The sequence below is a fragment of the Macrotis lagotis genome, chromosome 1, assembly GCF_037893015.1.
Source record: "Macrotis lagotis isolate mMagLag1 chromosome 1, bilby.v1.9.chrom.fasta, whole genome shotgun sequence".
Classification (NCBI taxonomy): Eukaryota; Metazoa; Chordata; class Mammalia; order Peramelemorphia; family Peramelidae; genus Macrotis; species Macrotis lagotis.
In genome coordinates, this window is record NC_133658.1 from 561,419,758 (window position 1) to 561,447,154 (window position 27,397).

Here is a 27,397-nt window from a genome sequence, read left to right on the forward strand (position 1 = left end):
CTCTATTGTTCCTTGAGACCTTGATAATTTAGGTTCTTCAAAGACTATGATATTCTGTTATTTGTAACCATATGCTGTTACTAGAAGAAAATTGGTATGAAAAGAATGAGTTTTTGTTCCAGAAAAATGAAAACAGATCTTTGAACACTTCTTACTTATATATCTCTCTTCATGGAAGAATTCTATTTTCACTCCTAAGTTCATACATCTCTTCAATTCTTTTGATCATTTTAGTTGACTTGCCCTGAATTTTGTTTTCATTGAACCTTTCTTGAGGCACAAAAAATTATTATTTTTAGAAATGAATAGATTATTATATCTAGATATTTACTTATCTTTAATGGCTGTAGGACAAGACATTTGACTAATAATATTTTTTGAAGCAGTCATCAGTGGCATTCCTTTACTGGTATACTTGATAGCTCAGACCTATAATTAAAAACAAAACAAACAAAAACTAGTTTGGGTGTGTATTTTTCTAGATGATGTATTACTTTAGCGTTGTCATTAATAAGGCTCATTCCTATACTGCCTTTCTACCTACCAATTTGTGAGCTCTTCCACAAAATTATTATCAGCTTTCTATCCAAAATTATTATCAGCATCCCATCCAGAAGAATTACAAAATGATTAGGATTTTTATTGTATTCTCCCTCTTTAAAAAATCTTGAAAGTGTTAAATAAGACATTGGTATAAATCCTTGTGGGAGAACTCTCTATTACCTACTCTTAACTCTACTAAAAGAAGGACTGTTCTACCTTGCCCTTTATTTCCCATGTCTAAGCCAATTTCCTACCTGCAACAAAAATATTATCTTCACTCCCTGCTAATTTAATTGCTTTTTCTGCCAAACCTTGGGTTGAAGAGTAAATGGTTTGTTTGGTTTTTGTGGTTGTTTGATATGAATAAATTTGTAACCTTTTTCCTGATGATATAATTGAGATTTTACTAAGAAGTTTCTGTAGTTTGTGTTTCTTACATGAAGTGAAAAGAAAAAGCCATAAGTGAATGCTTTTTTGTTTCCATTTTGAAACTTCATTTTAGAATTTCAAATGTTGAAATAGAATTTCTGTCATTGATAATTGGAAAGTCATTAAAATTATTAACAACCAAAACATTGCCCCAATACCTGTTTAAATTAATATTTTCTATGTATACATATATCATAGTAACTTGTTAATCATGTAAGACACTATTTCTCAGTTTGCTTTGATAGAAGAAATGGTATTGGAGCATGTGAAATATGAGAGAACTTAAAATTTAAAAATTCTAGTTGTTACTAGGATAAAGACTGGAATTTATGATATTGAAATTCTAGATAAAGTTACAGCTATGGTTTGACTAAACAGTAAATTGTCTATCTCATCTTCCTGAGACTTAAAGGTGAAAGAGAAGACAAATACCTATGTAACTCTCATTATCCTATTTTAATAAAGTTTGCTCTACCCTTGTTCCAAGCCTGGAATCAATCCTTCCTCACCTTCCTTCTGTAATCTTCTATTTCCTTCATGACTGAACTTAAGTACTTCAAATTTCTTTAGAAAGCCTTTCTTGATTTTCGCATTTCCCAACTGTCTTTATTTAATTACTTTGTATGTATTACATGTTTACTTTTTATTTACTTAAAAGATATGCATGTGTCCCTAATTTTTTTCTTTTAGAGTACAGAGTATCTGCCTAGCATAAAGTGGGTTTTTAATAAATAGGGATTTTGAATTTTTACTTTTAGAAACAATAAATTGTTCTCTTCCCTTTAGTCCTCAGTAACTTCTCTACTGATAATCATGTCATCCAGCCAACAAAAATAGTGGAATAGTGGAAATTGCAATAAACTGTTTAAGGAGGACATGATTTTGTTATTCCTAATTTTACCCCTCGCCTTAAGTGTCCTGTTTTCTTTACTTCCTTTTTGTATAACTTAACATAAATTACAAATCTGACCTGTTTACCAGTTTTAAACCCTGGAAATCATCATTTAAGGAGTGAATCTTGCAATATTTCTTGTTTTTATGCTTTTCCTTTCCTAATGCTACCCTCTAATGCAGACTGTTGGCCTGGAATATTGTACAGCTTTTTTCAGTTATCTTTTTATTGAGTTTTTCTCTATTCCAATCCACTGAATTAAATATTATATTAATCTTCCTCTAACACTGATGAGCCTCTTTTTTGTCACTTTTTTAACTGTACTTAAAGATTTATCTTGGCTCTTGTGCTTATTACTTGTATGACTTTGGTTGAGTTACTTCAGTTTCTTCTGAGAAATGACCTAGGAGGCATCTACCATTTTATGCTCATCCATTGGGTACTAAGGAAAATCTACAATAGAGGCCTGGCACTGATGTACAGCAGTTGAAGCTCAAACTGCTTAAATCTCCCACTATTTATTTCATCGTGCAAAAGAAAACTATACTTACAAGTAGATGGGATATTTCTGGTTCCTCCCATTAATTAGGTTGTAAGTTCTTCTTGTCATTTAGTTGCATCCTAACAATTATTGATTGATGACTCAGATTCTTGCTCTCTTGCCTTTTCTTTTACTTGAAATACTTTCAGCTCTCCTCTGCTGGCCCCCTTTTCCAGTTATTAATCCTGACTATTTTGCTTAACTTGTGTAGTCTTTCTTAAGTATATCAACTGGCAGTACTCTTTCTCTGAACTCCTATGGCACATAATCTCTCCCACCCATATAGTATTTTCCACATACCGACTTATCATAAAATTGCTTTTTCTTTCTTGCTGCATTTTGAGTTTCTGGTCAACTCAATACCTTCCAGTAGTATCTAGCAGGACTAGCAGGTGGTCCTGCTAAAGGTGAGAGATCTTTCTGGAGGATCTGGGTCCAAATTCTATCTCTGTCACTTAGATAATCTATATGACTTAACCTCTCTGACATCTCTTTCCTTTTCTTTAAAATAAATTTGGAGGTTGAATCAAATGGCTTTATCTCCACCTCTTTGAGTCACCTGTTTTCCTTTTTAAAGCATAGCTAAGATGCTCCTCTTACTGGAATACCTTCTCAAACCACTCATTTGTCCATCCATTTTTGCATTATTTTTTGGTATTTTGTACATTGTATTTAATTATTTGTGACTCACAGGTAGAATATAAGCTCTATCTCTATATCCTTCAGCTCTTAGCATAATATTAGATACTTTTTTTTTCTGTCATTGAAGGTAGTAGACCTTCTTAATTAAGTAAACCTTAATTAATCTGTTTATCCCTGCTAATAGACCTTTACTTTTTTCCTAGTTAACTGTTTTCATTTGTGGTAGAGGTACTCATGTACTCCTTCCATAGATACAGAAAACTGAGTAGATTATCTTTAAGATTTACTGAGGCTGAAAAACTAATCACCACACAAAGCTTCCATTCTGTATATACTAGTTATTTTTAAGCACACCCCCCCCCCCCAGTCTTGGCTTTAAAATACTGGGTTTGAAGGCTGAGTAAACAATACACTGTAGCAAGGAGTGACTTAAGACAGGGAGACTACACAGCAGGCTAGTGCAATAGACCAGACATGAATTCATAAAATTTACAAGTAAGCCAGTTGCAGCTGTAGTGAGAATGCAGAGTACCTGGAAGAGATCTATATTATCAGTGGATCCCCAATTTAAAAACTAAAGGCAAACCTTGTTTTTACCAGTCAGACAAAAGTAAGTCTTTTGTGAGCCTTGAGTTTATGCTATCTTCTCTTGAGTCCTTTGACCCTTAATACTATTTCTGATCTTTTCCTGCCTTGTATTATTCTGCCTCTGCTTCATACTGACTGCAAAATGTGTTAGAAATTTGTCATGTAATCTTTTCTCAGTGCAATGCAATTCTTTTATACCATCCTAATCAATTCATTGTACCTCTAAACACAGTGACTTTTCCAATGCTTCTTATTCCTCATTAAACCTTGTTCTTCTCTCTACTCTCTCATTTGAGAATTTTTGCCTCATATTTTACAGCAAGAATATGAGATTATTCACCTTTTCCTTATCATCTCATATCACTGTCTTCCCTTACTGTCCCCATCACCCTTTGTCTCATATGAGAAGGTAAACTTTTCCTTGCCAAGGTCAAACTTCTCCACATGTATGTGATCCCTCATCCTATCTTCTTCAGCAGATTTCATCTTATCTTCAATCTCTCCTTCTTCTAGCTGTTTTCCTGCTCCCTGCAAGCATACTGCCCCCCCTCACCCTTAAGTCTTTAATCTGACCATCCCTGCTAACTTAATGATATCTCCTCATTTTTATGACTAAACTCCTTGAGAAGGTCTCTACAGTTGGTAGGATAACAGATCCTTTGGGATCATTGGTGTATTGACAGTGATCATTCTTCTTGATAGTCTCTTCTTTCCTTTGTGTAACACCATTTTCACCTGACTTGTTATATTAATTTTAATCAAGCAAAAGAAATATTATAATATATATAATAGTAAGATAGTACATGCATATAATATATAAATCTGTAAATACAGTCATTGGCATATATTCTTTTTTTAATGAGTAGGGGTGCACAATTTTTAAAAAGTTTGAAGACCATCACACTAGACAATTAAATTATGCTTCAAGCCCAGAATGCAAGATCAGACTACCTGCATACATAGTGCAATAAGAAACTAACCACTTGAGTATTAAAAACAACCCCTTCAAACTCTTTAAAGGGGGGGGTCACTTTTTTTTAAATTTAAATTTTATTTTATTTTTCCAATTACATGCAGTGGTAGTTTTTCAACAGTCATCCATTTGCAAATTTATGAGTTTCACCACATTTTTCTACCACCCTCCCTTCCCTTCCCTCTCCCTATCCATGACAGTGAACAGTCTTGTAGAAGTTGTACATGTACATTCATATTTAACCATGAGAAAGGAAGGAAAAATTAAAAGGAAAAAAAAGGCATTTTTCACACTCTCATGGTTTTTTCCTCTGGATGTGGATGGCGTTATCTGTAGGAGCTCCTTTCTGAATTACTGAGAGGAGCTTTATGCATCAGAGTTGATCATGTCATAGTGTTATTTTTAATGTATACAGTGTTCTTGATTTTACTCAGTTCACTCAGTTCATGATTTTTTTATAAAACAATAGTACTCCATAGCATACATATATGAGAACTTGTTCAAGCCATTCCCCAGTTGATGGGCATCTCCTCCATTTCCAGTTCTTGACACTAAAAAAAGAACTGCTATAAATATTTTTGGACATGTGAGACTTTTCCAATGTTTTGTGATTGTTTGGGGATATATAGTATTTGGTTGTGCTGGGTCAAAGGGTATGAGAAGTTGTATTGCTATTTGGGCATAGCTCCAGATTGCTCTCCAGAATAGCTGGATCAGGTCACAACTCCACTAGCAGACAAAGAAAATTATAGGCTGATCTCCCTCATGAACATTGATGCAAAAATGTTAAATAAAGTTTTGGCAAAGATATTACAACAAGTTATTTCTAGGATAATAGGCAGCGATAGTTCAATATAATTGACCATATTAGTAAACAAATCCAACAGAAATCATATGATTATCTCAATAGATGCTGAAAAAAACCTTTGACAAAATACAAACTTATTTCTATTAAAAGTACTAGAGAATACAAGAATTAATAGTTTCCCTTAAAATAATAAGTACAAGCTATCTAAACCCATTAACAAGCATTTTATGTAATGAAGTGGGGATAAACTAGGAGCCTTTCCATTGAGATCAGGGGTGAAACAGATGCCCATTATCACCACAACTATTCACAGTATATTAGAAGTGTTAACTTTAGCAATGAGAAAGAGAAGAAAATGAAGGAATTAGAATTGGCAGTGAGGAAGCAAAACTTGTAATCTTTGCAGATGATATGATGATATACTTGGTGAACCCTAAAAACCTACTTGAAACAATTAACTTCAGCAAAGTAGTATGATATAAAATAAACCCAACTAAATCATTAGCTTTTCTATATCTGAATAAGAAAGTCCAAGAGCAAGAGATAGAGAAATTCCATTTGAAGTAACTGTAGACAACATAAAATATTTGGGAACCTAACATCCTAGAAAACCCAGAAACTTTATGAATGCAATTACAAAATTCTTTACATACAAATAAAGTCAAATTTAAACAATTGAAAAAATATCACTTGCTCATGGTTAGACTGAGCTAATATAAAAATGATAATTCTGCCCAAATTAAATTACTTATTCAGTGCCATACAAATCAGAATATCAAAAAACTATTTTACAGAGCTAGAAAAATATTAAAATTCAACTGGAACAGCAAAAGGTCAAGAATATCAAAGGAATTGATGAAAAAAATTGCAAAGGAGGGTGGTCTAGATGTACTAGATTTAAAAGTGTAATATAAATAAGCAGTCATCAAAATTACCTGGTACTGGTTAAGAAATAGAGTAATGGATCAATGGATTAGAGTTAGGTACAAAAGAAACAGTAGTAAATGACTACAGTTATCTACTGTTTGCAAAACTCAGACATTAGCTTCTGGGATTAAAAACTCATCATTTGACAAATTGCTGGGAAAAGTGAAAAATAGTTATGGAGGCCACTTTTGGGGGGAAAATATTTATACTCCATAGTAGAATATAAAACTCTGAATCTTCCATTTCATATCTCTTGCTTTTGAAAATGATGTATATAATAAATTTTACACTGTTCTGCTTGTTTGTGCTTCCTTCTGTTTATTCTTTTCTATGAATTTATACAAAACATTTCAATGGTCTTTTTAAAATTATCAATAATACTAACCATGCATAAAAAAATGAAAAAGGAAAACAACCAACAAAACTTGTTTTTAGCATAGTCGAATGAAACTGATTTCACACATGGGTCTTGTCCTAAAAAGTATGTCTCTTTGTGCACCTTGAGTCCATTCTCTCTTTGTTAGGAGGTGAACAGCATGTTTTTTTCATAGGCTTTTGGGATATATCTTTGGTCATTGTCTTGATCTGAGTTTTTAAGCCTTTCAAAGTTGCTTTTCTTTACAATTGTCCTATATTATTCTTCTCATTGTGCTCACTTCATTTTGCATCAGCTCATAGTACCCAATATTTTTGTAATTTTCTTTCATCATTTCTTATGACCCAATAATATTCTTTGGATAAAGCTGTAATGCTTTTATTTTGGTGTGTAATTCTTCTTTGTGAAGAGATTTGAGTGTTAGTGAGGATTGGAGGAATGTCTTAAGTCCTCCATCTTATTGGTCATATGACCTGTAAGTTTCACTGGATTTCATGATTATTAATCAGTTTGAGGTTAATTTCCGATTTTTTGCTGAAGCAGATAAGTGGGAGCTAGCAGTTTACCTCTATTGAGTTAGTTAGCATCCTAGCCAGACAGTTTTACTATCTTTGTATAAATAAATAGTATTTCCTCCTCCTGTACACTTTTTTATTGACTTCTCTTTAATGCTTGCATTTAAGTTTCTGCTTTCCACTCTTTCCCTCTTTTCCTTTCAGGATCTGTTACCTTTTTTTATTCACTCAGCTCCAGAATTCATCTATGTTTCCCAGATCTCAGCTACTAATCCACATTTTCAGTTGCTTCTTGGATCCTTCTGCCTGGTATGTTCCACTTAGCACCTCAAAATTGACCATGTCCAAACTTGAGGTTCTCTTTTCTTTAAAACATATTCTTATGTTTCTGCATTAACTGGCATCACCAGTTCTACCTTTTATTTGTTTTGACCTCAGAAGCATCTTTGATTCTTTTTTCCTTCAAGATACACATCCAAACAGTTGTCAAAGTCCCATCTATTTTACCTTTGTAATATTTGTGTATGTCTCCCATATCTCCTACTGCCATCCTAGGTTAGACTTTCATTAATTCTCACCCAGACTTATTACTGTAGTTTCCCAATCCCTTTCCTTTCTCTAGGCATTCCACTTTCCAAGTAATCTTAAACATTCTTGGCAGATTACCTTTGTAATTCACAGGTCTGCCCTGGCATTCCCTTTTCAGGTACCTTCATTGGTTTCCCAGTGACTATCAAAACAATCATTTATTTATTTACTTATTAAACAATTATTTATCATCTGGTACCTTTGGGCAAAGATCTGTACTGGTAAGGTAAAAAAGATAACTAAGACTAACTAAGATAACTAAGACACTGACCTTTGATCAGTTCTCTTTATTGCAGCTTTGTGTTATTCTGTGCCCCTTGCAGTGCTTTGTGTCATTGTTCATAAGGGTATCATGGCTCTGTTTCCATGCCCTGGGGTGAGAATGTCTTGAATTGAGCTTATTTAAAGATTGAAGTACTCATACTACTCAAGTTATTGTGTTGATATTATATTTCAGCAAGTTTTGCTAGGCACTGTGACTAAACAGGATGTAAAAGTACATTATTGTGGTATATGATTTGAGTGCATAGTTTTTAAAGTTTTCTTTGGTAATATTTTAACATTTTTATTTATGTAATATGTTTTGGTAACAAATAATGGAGGGTGAGGAAGGAGAGGAGTGTGATTGGGGGGGGGGTAGGAATGTTTAGTATATCCTCTTGCCAATATCTACAGGATAAGGGATTAGAACCTCAGAATCTTCATTTGAAAAATTCTCATTTTTAGAAGGAGAAAATCTAGCTGTGATTTCTCAGGTGTATTCAGTTTTAATTAACTTTATTAATACTTAACATTTTTCTTTACATTTTTTTAAAGGTGCCTTAGCTGGACCAATCATTGTGGAACCATATGTCACAGCAGTGTGGGGAAAGAATGTTTCATTGAAGTGTATAATTGAAGTAAACGAAACTATAACACAAGTTTCATGGGAGAAGATTCAAGGCAAAAGTTCACAGACTGTTGCAGTTCATCATCCTCAATATGGATTCTCTGTTCAAGAGGCTTATCAAGGGAGAGTGTTATTTAAAAATCATTCACTCAATGATGCAACAATTATTCTTCGCAATATAGACTTCTCTGATTCAGGAGAATATATATGCAAAGCAGTTACATTCCCATTAGGAAATGCACAGTCATCTACAACTGTAACTGTACTGGGTAGGTATATTTGAACAATATTTGTAAAAACATGTATAATAAAGATATTTTTAAAGAGATAAAGTGATTGAAACTTTAGAACGGTATTTCATTCTGAAGTTTCTTCTAAAGTCTTCCTCCTATGTGTTGGTAAATTTCTGTAAATCATGTATTAATATAAGCACTTTTTTTTTTTAGGATTTTGCAAGGCAAATGGGATTAAGTAACTTGTCCAAGGCCACTCGGCTAGGTAATTATTAAATGTCGAATGAGGTCGGATTTAAACTCAGATACTCCTGACTCCAGGGCCGGTGCTCTATCCACTGCGCCACCTACCCGCCCCCAATATAAGCACTTTTAAAAACTTTTTCCTGGACATGTAGATCTGGAACCCTGAGTTGCTTCAGATTAACTAATTATTTCCATTCTCTTTAGGTTTTCAGAGTTTATTTTATTTATTTTTATTTGCTTGAGACACAGAGTCTCTAGATATTTTAGACTACTTTGGGTTTTTTTTTTTTTACATCTTTTGTGGAATTCTAGTATTCTACTAAGACATTAGGGAATAATATCCATAATGTCTAGTGTAATCTCCACAGAAATCAAAACAATTAAGTTTTTATATATCATTTAGAAAGAGAGCTATACTTGTGGACTTTTTTTTTTGGAGGGTTACATTTTAAAGGGTTACATTTTTCTTTTGTAAGAGTCAATCAAAAATACATGGGAAAATACTATTTTCTCTGTCTTTTGATTCAGTATTTAAATTGAAATACTGTATTCATATTAACTCTTCATAGCAGTTTTCCAGAGTAGAAGCAAAAATTTCAAAAAATGCAACTAGTTAAATACCTTAGTATTCATTCAGTTTTTTATAATTTGTGAAACATAGGATATTTACAGTTATCTAAATAAGCATCTAATATGTTATCTGAAATATATTTGAAATGTGGAATTTATTTTTAAAGATAAATTTATTCTTATTTTGGAGTAGATTTCTTGAACTTAATTGTTAGGAAGTGGAATCTTTCTTTCATTTGCCATAAAATATTGGAAATACTGTCTTTAATTATGTGATCTATGAATTACTTTAGAGAGATGTAATTAGGGCCTTACAGTTTTAATGCTTCAAAATTAGATAGTAAATCAATTCTAAGAAAGATTTCTTGAGATATAAATAAATTGCTCTGCTGAAGGACTGATTAGAAATTTGGCATACCATTAACTATATAACATAATTGACAATCATTCAGTTAAAAGGAGTCAAAAACTAGAAATGTATGTTTTTTTTTAAAAAAAGGTTCTCAAATAATGATCTATAACTTTACTTTTCTCATAATTTTGTTTCTCATACTGTTATCTTTCTTTGAAATCAGTATCTTGTAGAATTGGCTTTTAAATTTTTGAATTTAAAAAAAATTTCAATTTTATATTTGTGTTACACATTTAGGCTGAAGCAATGAAAGAATTAGAATAGAACTTTTTAATGTAATTGTGCTACCTTAATGGTTTTAATTGGTGACTTTTGGAAATACTAGTAACAACTACTATAATATTTGACTGATCACTGGCTACTGCACCTCCACCCTTACTCCCTAGTCTTGTTCTTATTAGCTTCACCTCATCCACGAACAGTGTCAGTGAGCCCTTGACCAAAATTGTATCCAAGACACTACTAAAATAGCTAATTGCCTTTCAGATTTGCTTTGGAAACACTTATATGGAGAGATATGATTAAGTTCAAATTGGGGAGTTGTGTAACTATTAACTAAGCAAGAACAAATAAAAGAAAAAAAAACAACATTACATAATACTACTGGCCAAAGGGAAATGGTTCCCTTCTTCCCATAATGATAGGGAAGTGTTCAGTGTAAAAGAAAGACTCTTCAGTGTTTGGAGAGTTCATAGTATAAACAAGAGTTATTAGCATTTTTTTCTTAGTACCTTTAACTTCTTGGAATGTTCACTTGAGTCACAGAATGTTGGGAAGGACTTCAGATCATGTAGTCCAACTCATAACTTAGCTCAATCTGCCTTAAAAGCTTTTCCTTGAAGACCTTAAGTGAGGGGGAAATCCATTCTTGAAGAAAATCCTCATTCCAATTTTGGATCACTCTAATTGTTAGGATAATTGTGATTTTTTTTTCTTTCAGGTACTTTTATAAACATAGGCATCAAGCTGTAAATATTCAGATTTCTAGGAACACTAATCACAAGCCATTAAAGACACGTTACATTTTGTTAATAGCCTTGTAAGTTTGAAGCTTTTTAAATTTGATTCTGTACTTGGATTCAATTAAATTCCACTAGCATTTATTCTGCTCAGTGTGAGGCACTATGGATACAAAAATGAAAGCAACAATTTGAAGAACTTCCATTCTGTTTAGGGTGGGAATGTGAAGGACTGCAGGTGTATGGATCCAATAATTTTGGATTGGAGGAGTATACTAACAGAGAACCTTGGAGGGATTGAGCCAACTTTTGATTCAAAACTTAAAATTCTGAGATAGGGAGAGAAAGAGAAAGAGAAAACACATTAATACCTGAGAGACATCCTGAACAAAGGCAGAGAGGGAAAGTGTTTGCTACATGAGTAACAATATACCTCATCTTTTTTATCTCATATAACTTTTTATTTTTTAGCATTGTCTTCATCTTAGGTAAACAAAGGAATCATTTTCTAATCTTAAAAATGAGAAAAACAAGGTTATGTTTTAAATTGACCAAAGGATGCAGAAATTAATCTTCATAAGTATAGTATTTCACTACAATTAAATTGTTGAAGGTGTCATAGCAAGAAATATGGAATATATAAAAATGCTAATCGTTTCTTTGGTAAATGGTAATTCATATTTTCACATAACTGGAGAATATTTTAACTGCATTTAATAGATCAAAAAAGCACTTTATTAGAGCAGAGTTGGTTGGGTACCTAAGCTGGATTTCTTTGAACGGATGGGCTTTATAATAGTTTTTTTCTATATTTTGTACAATCATAGGTTTTCTTTCCCCTGCTTTATAGTATTTGGAGTGAATGTACTTAAATAAATTTAGTAGCATCTAAATGCTTCAGGTAACTTTTTCAACAAAGATCTTTAAGTCTTAAATCTAATTTTAAAAATGAGTATCTTGTTGCTAAGTAGACTGAATTAATATAAAGGTTTGAAAGAACTTTGACTGAAAATACAAAACAAAGTACTTGAAAAGTTAAAAAACAGTGCAAGTAGTAGCATAAATTGTATATGGTACATATGTGTGTATACATATATATGTGTATACATATATACGTTATGAAAAAATGATGTGATTCTGAGCAATAGTAGAATCAGAATGCTAGAACTAGAGATTAACCTTAGACAGCATTCAGTATGATTATTTTTTATAGATGAACTAACTGAGGCCATAAGTGACAGAGTGAAAGGTTACTCTGATTCCAAGAAGTCTTGAAAATAAGTTTTATTGATGTCTTTTGTTTTCACCTCATTTGTTTCACACTCCACCTTGTCAACCAAAAGACTCTGAGGACAACAATTAAGCAAAGTACCTTTTGAAGACTCCCTATACTCAGTTATATATAGAGAGAGGTTGTGATCATTATTGCCCTTGAAACTAGTGAAATTACACATCCTTGACAAATTGATATATTTATGATTATTATTAATGGAAAAACATGATTCTATCCATAGAAATTTATCATAGGCAACTTTTAGGAAATGAACACTTTAAGAGGTACTCTATGGGAGTTTGCAAATCCTGGTGTGGGTGCATTTGAAACCAGGATTTGTTAATGGGATTTATTCCCAGGATCATTTAACTGATAAGATGACAAATCATCTATAGAACTGACAATAGCACACCTTGAAAGCTACAACCCAGGAGTGTTAGCAGTTTGATCCTAAGCCAAACATAATTGTACTTGGTTTCATTTGAGTAAACATTCATTTTCAAGCTTAACTTTTTTTTTTTAATTTAAACAGTTGAACCCACTGTGAGCTTAAAAAAAGGATCATATCCTCTAATTGATGGTGGAAATGAAACAGTAGCAGCTATTTGTACAGCAGCCACCGGAAAACCAGTTGCACATATTGACTGGGAAGGTGATCTTGGTGAAATGGAATCCACTGTTACTTCTTTTCCTAATGAGACTGTCACAGTCGTAAGCCATTATAAGCTTATTCCAACCAAATTTGCTCGAGGAAGACGTATTACTTGTGTTGTGAGGCATCCTGCTTTGGAAAAGGAAATTCGATACTCTTTTATGCTGGATATTCAATGTAAGTAATATATTTGCCATAAACCATCACTCATTTTTATTTACCCTCAGATATTTCTTGAACATCTTTTTCTTTTAGGACATTTTCAGAGTATACCATATAGATAGATAGATAGATAGATAGATAGATAGATAGATAGATAGATGTGTATATATAATCAAATAAAAGATTTTGATGACTATTTTAAATTTTTTTCCTAGAATTTTGCTTTATCATTGACTTTTTTTACATATACTCTAGCATTAATTTTATTTTTGCTCTTGCTAAACATTGTATTTAAAAGAGGGATCAGATGAATTTTGAGAATTTGCCAGAAAACTTTAATTTCAATAATAAATAATTGTCATCTTACCTTTTATCAATTTAGTTGTTAATGAGTATTTAAGAGCATACTTTGTGCTTATTATTGTATATTAATCTTAAACTTGCTTAGATGAGTTATGAGCTGCCCTTTCCTGAATTTAATGTTTTCTTGTGGGTTTACATGATGAGAAACAATTTTATATTTACATCCCTAGGGTACTAACAGACCTCGTGGTCCAGAAATGGACTACCTTTTTATGCATTTCTACTTTTTAGCAGATAATATTCTTATGAAGCATCATTGTAAACAAATCTATCGTGTAGTACTTACTGTAATTTGGTTCTTGCTCTAATTTCTTGTATATCCTATGATGAATTGTGTAGCACCTGAAAATTGTTTTTTTATTGTTTTGAAGGTGATTATTGTGGTAGTGCTTAGTTGAAAAAAATGAAAAATTGACTGTAGTAATTATTATACTTGTAACCTAAATGATAAGAGTTGTGATTATGTGGGTGAAATCAAAGAGTTCAGTGGGAGTATCTAGATCAGAGATGTCCAACCTTTTAGGCTTTCTGAGCTGCATCACCTAACATGCATCCCTTGACATTTTTGATGTGTGATATGGTCTACGAGAATAAAAAGTTGGGCGTCCATGATCTGGAACCTCTTCTTGTCCTCAGTGACAACTCAGTCACAGTGACAACTGCCCTCAGGCAGTGAATAGAAGTAAGATGTTAGTGTGTGAGAGATGGGGGGGGTACATAAATATACATATATGGGGATTTCTGCTATACTATGCTCTTGCCTTTATCCTTTTATCTTTTCCATTCTGCTTGAACTTGTCTTAAATTTTGGTTTAGATTTCAAATCCTTTAATCTTTGAATGCTGAGAAACAGTATGGTGATGTCCAAAGAAAATTGCAGCATAAGGAGTCAGGATATGAGTCCTCTTGGCACGTTTAAACACCATTGACTTTGCTCTTCAGACTTGAGGACCAAATCTCTGAACTGTTGCACTTCTCTGAACCCATGTTTCTTCCTCTACAAATTGAGAGTGTGGGACTAAATGCTCTGTTTTGCTCAAGTTCTGAAATTCTCACTAATGTTATTCAAATTTTCAAGGTTCTAAAAAGCAAATGATTGAAGGAATGGAAAATATTTTCTTATTATTTTTTTACTTGTGTTTTGTGCAAATGTATTTGGGGGTGATCTCTCTTGATTATTTATAAGGTTGAGTACTTTTAGCCTGGAGATAATGGTTAAGAATAGGAGTGTTTGTAACATACTGATAAGTGAAGGTGAAGCTTTTGAATATCTTAAAAATTAAGTTCAAGGGCAAATTCAGATTCTGCTTCTGTCCCTAATGAGCTTTAGGACCATGGACAAGACCTTTCTGAGCCTCAGACATTCCTCATATTAAGATATAAATAAACTTATTGCATGTATCATTTTAGGGAAATCAACACAGGATCTCTCCCCATCTCCATGCCTTATTAACAGTACAAAACAATGAGCTAATTAATTATTGTTTCATCTAAACCCACCTTTTCTCCATGACACAGGGTAGCTAGGTGGTAGAGTGAACAGAGCACTGACCCTGGAGTCAAGAAGTCAGGAGTTCAAATCCAACATAGACCCTTGACTCTTACTAGTTGTGTGACCTTGGACAAGTCACATAATCCTGATTGCCTCTCATCCTGTGCCATCTCCAGTCATCTTGATTCATATCTGGCCACTGAATCCAGATGGTTCTCGAGGAGAAAGTGAGGATTAGCATAGCATCCCCTCACTCATATCCAATTCACCTGCTTGTCATTATCTCCCTGCTGTCGTGGTCATCTTTGACAATGAAGGACAAATTTTATTCTTCATGACACCCAAATTTCTGTGGTCAGGTTCCTCCTTATTTTCACTTCTCTCAAATTTTTAAGATCCAGTTCCAAATTTGTACCTAAACATGCAACTTGATATTTGATAATCTTACCTTTCCTTCAATATTGCTTCACTTTGTGGTCTCATCAGCTCCCATAGACCTATCACCTCATTGAGTCTCACATCTATCTCCAGTTTCCATCTCCAATTGTCTTTAAGATATCTCCAGAAAACAAGTTAAATTCAGTTTGTTCAGAGCATATCTAATTAACTTTCTGCCTAAACCCTTTCCCCTCCTCGCTTTCCCTTCTTGACTGTAGAGATCTCACCATTTGTCCCTTCCTTCCTTCACCACACAATTTTTTGCCATGACCTCACAATTTCACCTTCACAGCATTTCTGTAATACGCTTCTCTCCTCTGACATTGCCACCAGTGTCTTTATATATCCTCCTCATTTCATTTCTGATGAGTCTGTCTACCTTGAGGGTCTTCTTACTCCATTCCATCCTCCATTCAGCTACTAAGCTGGTTTAAGACCAACTAATTCTCCCCCCCCCCCCAAAAAAAAGGAACGAAATCACTATTGGCTTCCTAACAATTTCAGAATCAAATGTAGAATCCCATTTTTATATTTGATGTTAAAAGTTTTTCATAATCACCTCTTCCCTTCCCACATTGTTCCCCTTATGATTAAGACACTCCATTTCACTGTTGTGGGCATATTTTCTGGCTGTTCCCATGTCAGAATGTTCTCTTTCCTTATCTTTATCTCTTGGCTTCCAATTAAAATCCCATCTTCTACAGAAACCTTTTCCAACCCTTCTTAATTCTAGTGCCCCATCCCTTTAATTTTTTTTAATTTCTCCTGTATAGAGCTTGTCTATATTTGCTTGTTGCCTTCCCTATTAGAATATAAACTCCTTGATGGCAAGGACTTCCTTTTGCTTCTTTTTATATTTCCATCATTAGCACAGTCTCTAATATAGTTGCTTAAATGTTTATTGAGTGCTCAGAGTGGTCACTTGTTAAATGAAGTCAATTTGTAACTATATCAGAGATATACATTTTTCTCATTCATTGCTAATTGTGAGCACAGTATTCAGGTATAACACCCAGTTTATGACTTCTTCCTTCACTTTAATCATTTCAATTCTGAAAATGTTCCTGAGAGAAAGAGGTAGATAAATTGTATTTTTTGTCTACATAGCCTTCAATAACTCTTAACTTTTTATAAGCTACATACATTTCAGCTCCCATTCTAAAATACTTTTAGTATGGAATTTTCCTCATCTATCTACTGTTTTCTCTTCTGTACCTTAAGTATAAGTAGAATTTTTTTGGTAGTATCTGTAGTAAATATAATCTCACATTTTCTTCATATAGTTTCTTGCACTCAGTTCTAAAATTAGAAATATTCCATATTGACTCTTTATGATTGGATGCCTTGGTAGTTTATGTTCACTTGGTTTTTTTTTATTTTAAAGTAACCATAGTTTGATGGAAGGTATCTCAATTCAAACAAAATGCAGACATTGAATATATGTTAATGTTTTAAGATGAAGACTAAGATACATGAATGCTTTTTTACAGAATTAAGTATTGTAATTCTCTGACTTAATCTTTCATTAGATATATTTTATTTCTTTCATCTTTGAAAATTGGGGCATCATCATCATCCTTTTAATTATGATTATTTTTAACCAACTTTGAATTGAACATGTGCCCTTAATCCCACTGCTTCTGCAGGGTGGGTGAGCAATTTTACCACATTTCATTTCCATTTAATATGTAAAACTATTAGCTTTCTTTGTGAGTCAGACTTAGTAATCCTTGATTACATTTCCCTCTCCTCCCAAAAGCAGTTGCCTCTAGTAAGCTATTTTGTCTTTTAGCATAATGCTTCTGAAAACCCAGGATTTTTTTAATCTATTTTCTTCACCCAGGTGTTATATATCTATCCCTGTGTTGAATGGGGGGAGGTTAGAATAACTTTATAACATCTTTGTGAACATATTCATACATGAATAAATATATGTGTGTGTGTGTGTGTGTGTGTGTGTGTGTATGTATTTATGTCTTCACTACTCCTCCTTCATTTAAATCCTGGTCATTAGACTTTGGGGAAAAAAGGAAAGTTCTTCACCAAAGAATTTTGCAAAATAGGCTATTGGAAATTGCTTCTTTTTTGTCTTTGTTAGACCTTTTGGAAAGTTTTATATATTATTTATAATGTGCTAACTAGTGAGGAAGATGCAGGTTCAATCCTGTCTCTGATAACTTAGTAGTAGTATGACTCTAAATCAGTTTTTCAAGTTCCTGAGCCTCAGCTTCCTTCCCTTGATAGTACAGACAATAATAGTAGCAATACTGACTTTACAAGGTTATAAGAATCAAATCATTTAACTTGAAAACACTAAAGTTTAAATGGTATTAGTAGTACTTCTACCACCATTATCCACTATTGTTATTTTGAACTCCTGGTTCTTTGATTTGTTTTGGTTTTGGTTTTAGATTGACTTATTTTAATATTATTCATAAAACTAGAATATTAGTTATGTTTATGTGTATAAAATAAATAAGTCAAAGTAAAATAATATGTGGACATGCCTTATATGTATTTGCGTTGTATAACTCATTTCAGACCGTATATTGTGTTCTTTATTGGTCGTGTCTTTATATTTTATAGATGCCCCTGAAGTTTCAGTCACAGGGTATGATGGGAATTGGTTTGTTGGAAGAATGAATGTTAATCTCAAGTGTAATGCAGATGCAAATCCACCACCTTCACAGTCTAAATGGAGCAGGTAACAGAATATTTTAAACTTTCAAAGGAGGAAAATTTCTTTTAAAATATATTTTGAAAAGTACGGTTGGCAATACTTCATTCCTTCACTTTCCATTTCTGTAATTGATATCTCTAAAGTTCCATCAGTTATAGGTGAGAATAGTAGAACTGAACCTTTTCATTCCTTGGAGTATATAGAATACACAGTCTGATACAAAAAGGCAAATTGGAAGTGATCCAAAGGGCAAGCTGCAAGAGGAGACTATAGGGAATGAGAAGAAATGTCCTTTATCTGAGACGAGGGCTAAGGCAGAGAGAATGGAGTCATGATGTTGAATATTCAGAAGGAATAATTAGAGAAAAAGATTGCTCCTGATGAGTGATCTTAATTTTTTTTTCTGTAAGCAATGAGTCTGAATATATAAAAGAGAAGAGAGTGAAAGTAGGTAGCTTAAGAAGATTTGAAGTAGGAGCCTATAAGTCATCCATCCAGTGGTGCTATCTAGAAAGTGCCATCTCATGGAAAATTATGTTAAAATTTGGGTTGCCCAAGGGAAATTAATCAGTATTGTATGTCAGTTTGATGATAGCATGCATGCCTGGTTTCTGGATGGTGAATAATGCTCTTGAGATTTCCCAGTCACCAATGGAGTAAAACAAGGATGTGTCCTTGCTCCCATACTTTTTAGCATGATATTTTCAGTCAGCACTGAGGAAGAACACGACATCAAGGTCAACTACCTCACTGATGGCAAATTCATCAACTTGTAAAGACTACAAGCCAAGACTAAAGTGGAGGGAGTGTTGGTGCATGATCTTCAGTTTGCAGATGATTGTGCACTCAGTGCAGCCTCTGAAACTGAAATGCAAAGTGTGGTTCAGTTGTGCTGCTTGTGCTCATTTTGGCCTAATAGTTAACACTAAGAAAACACCAGTGCTTCATCAGCCAGCACCCCAACATCCACATGTGGAACCACCAGTTAAGCAAATGGAGAAGTTTTGAGTACCATGGGCAAGTTTACTTACCTTAGCAGTGTCCTTTTCCAGGCTGGATTGATATACACGTTGGCAGAGCTAGCTTAGTATTTGGGAGGCTTTGAAAGAAAGTGTGGGAAAGAAGAGGTATTAGACTGATGACCAAACTGAAGGTCTACAGAGTCATTGTGCTGACCTCACTTCTATATGCCTGTGAAACCTGGACAGTCTACAAGTGCCATGTCAGGAAACTGAATAGCTTCCGTTTAAATTGTCTTAGGAAGATTCTGAAGAACATCTGGCAGGAGAAGATACCAGACAGTGAGGTCCTTTCTCAAGCTAAACTGCCTAGCATTCCCATATTACTACAAAATGTACAACTATGATGGGTTGGACATATTAGAATGCCAGATGTATGCTGGCCAAAAAAACACTATTTCATGGAGAATTCACACAGGGCAAGTGCTCACAAGGGAGTCAGAAGAAGTGATACCAAGACAACCTGAAGTTCTCATTGAAGAATTTTAGAATTGCTTGTACAGCCTGGAAGACAATGGCACCAGGATTGCCCAGCATGGCGTACCTCATCAATGAGGGTGCTGCATTCTGTGAGGAAGGAACAATGGAAGCAGCTCAAAGAAAATGTGACATCTGTAAGTTTAGAGTATCTGCTCTAGTGTTCACATGGACTATTTGTGCCCAACTTGTGGCAGAGCATTCCAAGCTCGTATTGGTCTGATCAGCCACAATTGGACTCATTGTAATTTGTCTCAAACATAATGATGTCATTTTGGTGTTCTTCAATAACAAAGGAATAGCACCAACCAAGCATTCTCATGCTCCTCTCTTGTTTCACAGATGATGAACTGAGACTCATAGATTAAGTGGCACCTATGATCATAGAGGTATTAAACTACCAAACCAGGATTTGACCTGAGGCTTCGGAGTCTAAAATATCTCTTCATTGTTCCCTGAGGATGCTGAAGGGAGTTAGTCACAACAGGGAGTCCTTCAGAAAAGAATATCTGAGGTGATTTGCCTAGGAGAACAGTTTTGTAGCAGACCCAGGCAGCCTAGATGGTGCTGTGACTTTTCCAGTGGAATTGAGCAGCATTACTGTAGGCATGGAAAAAACCAGAATAGAATGGTGGGAATAATCCACTATTGGAGTTTTGGAAAGGGGTATGTAGAGGTGGAGTATGAAGAGGTAGAAAAGGAAAGAATTAATAAAATCATGGTTTTGGAATTGGAAAAGGACATTAATGACCATCAGGTATATTTTACAATGGAGAGAAATGAATTACATAGTGAGAGTCTTGCCCTGGGGTCCCATAACTAAGTCCTTGCAACTAGATTTGAACAAGTTGTTTTTGACTTGAAGAACAAAACCCCCAATCTACTATTCTGCTTCTCAAGGGGATTTCAAGGAAGAGAATAGTTATATAAATAATGAATAATAAAGTTAAAGCCTCTAAAATCAGAAATGGATGGAAGTCGTTATGGTAAGAAAAGCTTCTAGATTCATGTGTGATGCGGTACAGAGACAGTTGCAAGGATAGTCCAGGCTTTCATCACTTCCCACCCGAACTTGTCATCTTCTTGACTCATCTGTAAGAGCTTTGTAATTGGTCTCTTAGCTAATGATATTAATCCTTCTTAGGCACAGGTCTTAACTGTGTTCTTTCCTTGCTGAAAAATCTTCAATGGCTCTATAAAGAAAAAATACAAACTCTTCAGAGCATATTTCAGGCCCTTCGAAATCTGGTTATGATCCTTTCTAGTTTTATTTTATCCCCTCTGTGTTGTCAGCATTCTGTCTCCTGCCTTCTTTGTCCTCTGGCTTCAACTTAACTCCTGTCCCTCAGGGTCCTCATCTGTCCTTTGGGCTTCTGCATAGGCCACCTCTTCTTTTGAAGTCTTATCTGATTAACCCACAAAATATTGCTGTTCTCTTTAAGCTTTGATTGTCTTGTATTTGTGTATTTGAGGTACTTTTTCAGGCCTCTGACTACAATGCAAACTACTTAAAAGCTGGAGCTTTTTATTTTGGCTTTTTCTATTTTCTGTTACTAGCATAATGCTTTCTATATTATTGAAGGTGCTTAGTTCAAGAATTCAGCAACTATTAAATGCCTACTAAGTGCAAAGTAAAGGATAAAAGTTGAAGTTAAAATTCTTCAAAACTTTTTTTATTTCTGATATTGATTCAATAGACATTTCACAAGAAAATGATCTTTGTAACCAAAGTACTGTAAATACTGAATTATGAAACTATTTGTTTAGGATGTTTTTCTTCATAATTGAAATTATTAAACATTTCTTAAGTGCCTGTCCCTTTGCTAATTGCTGGGAATACAAAAAAATGGTTAAAAACAAAAACTTCTGTTCTTAAAGAGTTTATAATCTAATGAAAAACAACATGTGTGTCTGTGTACATATATATATATATACATACATATATACAAATATAAAGCAAGCTTTTTATAGGATAAATAAGACAAAATTAACAAGAGGGAAGGTACTAGAATTAAGAGAGGTTGGGGAAATATTAGCTTTTATAAAGATAAAAATATTGAATAAAATTTCCTTTGCTAATGTTACTTTAAAATATTGATTTCATTGGTATAGGGAACTTCCAGGGGAAAAAAATGCATACAAAAATAATCTATAATCTGTTAATTTCTTGAGTTACCAGAGATAAAGTGATTTGCCTAGTATGATAGACTTGAATCCAGGTATTAATTATTCTGGCATTATTCCTTTTGTATTATTTTCAAGTAAGAAGGGTTTTGGATCTTATGTAATGAGTATTAGTGTATTCCAGAAATACACTTTAACGTCTTTGAACATTTTTCAGGTTGGATGGACAGTGGCCTGATGGTTTAGAGATTTCAGAAAATACTCTATATTTTATCAATCCACTGACTTACAATTACTCCGGTGTTTATATCTGTAAGGTTACAAATTCCCTTGGCCAAAGAAGTGCCCAAAAGATCATCTATATATTAGGTGAGTTGCCATTTTCCTGCATTTAACTGCTTTAAAGTATTCTATCAAATGAGCTAATGATATTAATTAGAGTTAAATAAAAGATCCTTTTTGGAATTATTATTGGGTTTCTTTGGTTCGTGGTTTTTGAAAAAGCAGATTTAATAAAATATGCTTATTTAAAATCAATTTATTTCTCTATTAACTAATCTAAAATAAAGATTTTTTGCTCTTTTATTTACTTTGAATTTTCAGTCTGTTGATTAAGAATGATAGCATTGATTAATACAGAAAAGTTTTGCATTTGCCTCATCTAGTATTCAAATGCCACAGTTTTTTATATCTTGTCCATTTTCATTGGAAATAACATTCTCAAGACCCTTCCAAACTGAGGTGCTTTGATATCAAATTAGGATTGTTTTTAAGGGGAAATTGTTAAGATTATAATTTTTTTTCTTTTCTTAGTTTTCAAATTAGTTGTTGCCATAAAAATTCCAGTTAATTATTTTGGCTAGGTTTTGTTATGAGAAAATTTGGAGTTTATGCTTGGTTATGTCTTACTAAAGTGCACAACTACCCTGCATATAATTATAAATAATTTTGAAACTTAATTTGTGATGATATCTGTAAATAGTATAAAATATTGGCTAGGTATTTACCTGAATAACTTAATAAAATATGATACAGTTTTTGACTGTTTGACTGAATATGTAAAAAAGAATAAACTGTAATTTTTATATGGTTCAGTGTAGTTTGCATTGTACTGATATTATATTTTTAGGTTTGGTAATTTTTTTTTGCTTCCAAACTATATTTTTAAAAAAATCTCAATTTTTTTAACTTAATATTTCTCAGTTTTTGATTTTCTGTTAGCTGCATTGACATTACTCTCCTTAATGTCTTGTCTTTTTGAAATTTTATTCATATCTGTATCTGTCAGTCATAATTATTAGAAGCATCATATCATGATTCATTATCAGTTTTATATATGCCATAATTTTGGAGTTAGATCTTCTAGAAGTGACCTTAGAGACCTTTGGATCTAATGAAGCCAAGAGAGAAAAATTGACTTGCTAATAAAACAACTTAGTCTCTAGTGGCAGAGCTGGGATTCACTCTCAGATCTCTATCTCAAGCTAGCATCAATTCTAGTATGCCACACTGTTGTATGAGTATGTAATTTAGATTTCAAAAATCAATGATTTCATTCGAGTGTTGCTTGTTTCACACCTTAGTAGGTGGTTGGTAGTTTTGCTGTTGCCCCCAAAAAATCATAAGGTAGATAATTTATTTGTGACACTTGAACACATTAGATGTATACCTTGAAGTTTTTCCAATGTGGTTGGACTTGTAAAACTTACACTCACCTGTATTGGCTTAGAAGAACTCAGCATATTTGTGCCACTATGAATCAATTGTAGAAGGACTTTAGTAGAAGACATGAATATACACATACCACAAAATTCATTTCACACAGATATATCCCATGAAGAACAACTGAAGATAATTCATAATTTTGACACTTTGGAATCTTAAAACCTTTATTTAAAATTGATGTGAAATTAAACATTTATTAAGTTATTAAGTAATAATTATTCTGCTTCTGGTAGAAATCTATGCCAGCACATCTTTTGGACTTCTTTTTTTTAAATGTATTTTTTTAAGTAGGCTAGAGAGCTCGCCTTGGAATCAGAAAAATTTAGGTTGACTTCATCCAAGTCAGTCTGTAAGTGACCATGATCAAGTCACTTAAAATCTTAGTACTTAGTTACAAAGGAGGTGTTTGCCTATGTGCTCAGTAGAGGGGCTTTAAACACATGGAGAACCATCAACTGATGAAATCACAGGTCTGGTTCCAAACACTAAAATAGTACATGTTATAACTAATGAAATAGGATGTAGTCCCCATACTAAGGGAGTATTCAAGTTGCTTCATATTAATTCTGTTTATTAAATGCTACTTGTAATGCTCCATTTTATAGAAATTTTAATTTGTAGAAGGACATGGCTTAAATTTCATTTCCTGTATGTAAGAATGAAAAATACTCTAAATTTTAGACATTGATGTGTTTCTCCTAAGCTTATTCTTCTTTAGAACTGGAGAACTAACTTCTTTCCTGCCTTATCCCTCTGGCAAAGAATATTTCCCTAGAAGACTAATTGGAAAAATATAGGATGATGTGTGTATTACATGAATTATTTTGTCATCTAAAGCAAAAGTCTTCCAGTATAATCTGGAGCTATAATCTCTAAAATGTACTTTAAAGATCTCTTCCTGTTCTAAATCTATGACTCTATGATCTAAGTCAGGACTGTCCAACCTTACTTTTAAAAGTTTTTATTGAAACAATAGAAAATATATTTTGATTTACCATTTTAGTGAGAGTTCTGTGGTAACTTGGCTTTGTTTACTAAAGCATTTATTAAACCCACAGGGGGCCACATAAAATCACCCTGCCGGCCACATTTTGGACAGCCCTGATCTAAGTGTTGGGACTTTCCATCGATTTTTATGTTTATGAACAGCTGTACAATTTCTCCCAAATAGAGTGCTGGATTAAAAGATATGGTTCAACTGTTCCCATCTATTCTACAGGGGCAAAAAGAAGACTGACCATGAAAGAGTTTACCCTCAGTTTAAAGAGCTACACCTTTTGAGTATTACTAAAAATGAATAACCATATTAAAGATTCTGTGATACTCCAAATGATCACTTTATCAATTTCATGTCTAAAAAGAAAGTGCTATTGCTATTGGCACTAGCTGGCACTCTGCTGACTTTTGGGTGTGCAAACAAGGTCCCTGCTCTCCAAGAGCTCAGGCTGTAAGGGGAGAGACAGTATACCCTCAATCATTTCCATACAAGATCAATACAAGTAAATACCAGGAAATTGAGAAAGACTCAGAGTAAATAGGAATTCAGTTGAATCTTGAAGGAAGCCAGGGAATTCAAAAGGCAAAGAAAAAGAAGGAGAATATTCCAGATATGATGGATAATCAGTGGAAACCCTGAGAATTGGAAAATGAATTGTTGTGTTTGAACAACAGCAAGAAGGCCAGTGTTACTGGAGTATAGAGTTTACAAAGAAAAATAAAGTGTAAGAAGATTAGAAAGGTAGAAAAGTGGCTAAGTTGTGAACTGTAGATTCACAGTCAGCGGTTTATATTTTGTAGATCTTAGAGATAATAGGGAGTCACTGGATAGGGGTGATATGATTAGACTTACACTTTCTGAAAGATTATTTTGACCCCCAAGTGGAGGATGGACTTTGGAGAAGGGAGAAACTTGAGACAGATAAACCAAGCAGTAGGCTAATGTATTAGACCAGGTCTGAGATAATGAGGGCCCATATATGATTGCATTTCCCTTTTTGGAGGGTCAGATAGGAAGACAGAATATAGTAAAGATAATTTCATGATTATGAAAAGCCTTCATTGTCAAAACTTCATCAATGCAAATTTTGTGGTCTTGGAGAGTTTTTTCGAACCACTGGGGTTTTAAAAAACATGTCCTTGATTTACAACTCTGTCAGAGTTAGGACTTGAGCACAACTCTTCCTAAATTCAAGGCCAGGCCTCTACTATATCATACTGTATTTTAATCTAAGGTTTTTGTCATTAAAGGAGTACCATTTTTTAAATAGATACTGTCCAGAACAAGGGAAGAAATTGTCCCAGTACTCTGGATTAACATGGGACCAGTACCTTGACGAATTGTTTTTGTCTAGAAGAGATTGACCAGGATGATAAAACTCTAGAAGCTGCCATATAAAGATCATTTAGAGGAACTGGGAATATTTACTGGAAGAACTTTTTGGCATAAAGGAAAGTTGTGTAACTTTTAAATACAAGATGGAATCAATGGATAAAAGTTATAAGCAGATTTTTACTCCCAACCCCCCATACAGTGAAGGACTTACTACTAAATAGACATTCTAAAATGAAGTGTCATGTCTTATTAGTTAGTTGTTCTTCAACAGTAGATATTTTCAGATTGGTTAGATGAATATCTTTTATGGGTATTTCTCTAAAAGAATTTGAATTCCTGGAATTTTGTGGGAAGTGGTTTTATGTGACCTCTTAACTCTTAAGATTCTTAGATTCTTTGTGCTTGCTTAATAGCATTTCTATTTTGTTTGCTGCTCTTTTCCAAAATCTTTCTTTTGTTTTTATGGCTAGACTGAGAGGAAGAGAATGTTAACATTTGGCACAAACAATTAATTGTTAATAGCAACTAAAATATCAAATGAAATTGGAATTGAATTAGAGTTTGTGTAAATTCTTGCTTTCTTTTTTAGAATTTCAAAGTTACTTTCTTACAGGCCCTTTGTCATGTTGAACTTTGATTACAAAATTAATCTTATCTTATTCAAAATTTTATTGTGAGCTCTTGTGTTTTCAGTCTTTTTAACTGTTTAGGGTTCTGGGAATTTAGTCATTAATCTGTGTGTTCCATCTGTAATTTTATTTTAATCATCCAACTTCTTGGCAGCATGATGATTATATGAATCACTCCAGTGGTTTTTGCTCTCCCTCTTTATTTGTTATAGAGATAACAGCATGTTCTTCATTGATCATTTCATTGCTCAGTTTATTTTTACCTGTTTCTGTAACACCAATGTTGCAGAAATATAGTAGAATTTAATTGTTGAACTATTCAGTTGAATCGAATCTCTTTTTCTAAAAGTTAGTAACTACTCATTTAGCAATGAGGTTATTTTTTCATCTGTCCACAACTCTTTTTCTCCCCCCTTCTTTATTCTCCCTGAAAGGTGTTTGTATTACTGAGTGTGTATTTGTTCAAGCCCCTGAATGGATGTAACTGACTAACTTTTGACAGGAAAGCAAACTAGCTCCTTTAGGAATATGTCTAAAAATTCATTTTGAATCCGTCTTCACTGCTAATTTTCTCATGAAAAGAAGAAAAACAGTGAGCCTTAGGAAATGTATACTATTGGGGAAAATGAAATGCATATGCATTTGAATATTGAAAAGGATTGATTATATATAATTCATCCATAGGGAAGATGAAAAAAAGTTTATGTTTTCTTTTTAGATGTATATATATACATATATACATACATACATACATACATACATACATACATACACACATAGATGGAATATTTTAGCATCACTGAGAAAAAGAACATCTAATTTAAAATTTATAACCAGGTTCTAGAAATTTCCTTATTTCTCATCTTAAAAAAAATTTTAAATTTCTTTACAGAAATTTAA

At 33.4% G+C, this 27,397-nt stretch overlaps 1 protein-coding gene across 4 annotated transcripts in view; it reads left to right on the forward strand.

Annotated features, from left to right (window-relative positions):
• NECTIN3 (nectin cell adhesion molecule 3) overlaps window positions 1-27,397 on the forward strand; it is a 177,361-nt gene that overhangs the window by 23,311 nt on the left and 126,653 nt on the right. For all 4 annotated transcript variants that reach the window (XM_074214447.1, XM_074214444.1, XM_074214445.1 and 1 more), the window contains exons 2-5: window positions 8,639-8,980; window positions 12,937-13,233; window positions 18,098-18,215; window positions 22,029-22,180. In XM_074214447.1, the coding sequence (XP_074070548.1) occupies window positions 8,639-8,980; window positions 12,937-13,233; window positions 18,098-18,215; window positions 22,029-22,180 (909 nt within the window). The remainder of the gene's footprint in view (window positions 1-8,638; window positions 8,981-12,936; window positions 13,234-18,097; window positions 18,216-22,028; window positions 22,181-27,397) is intronic.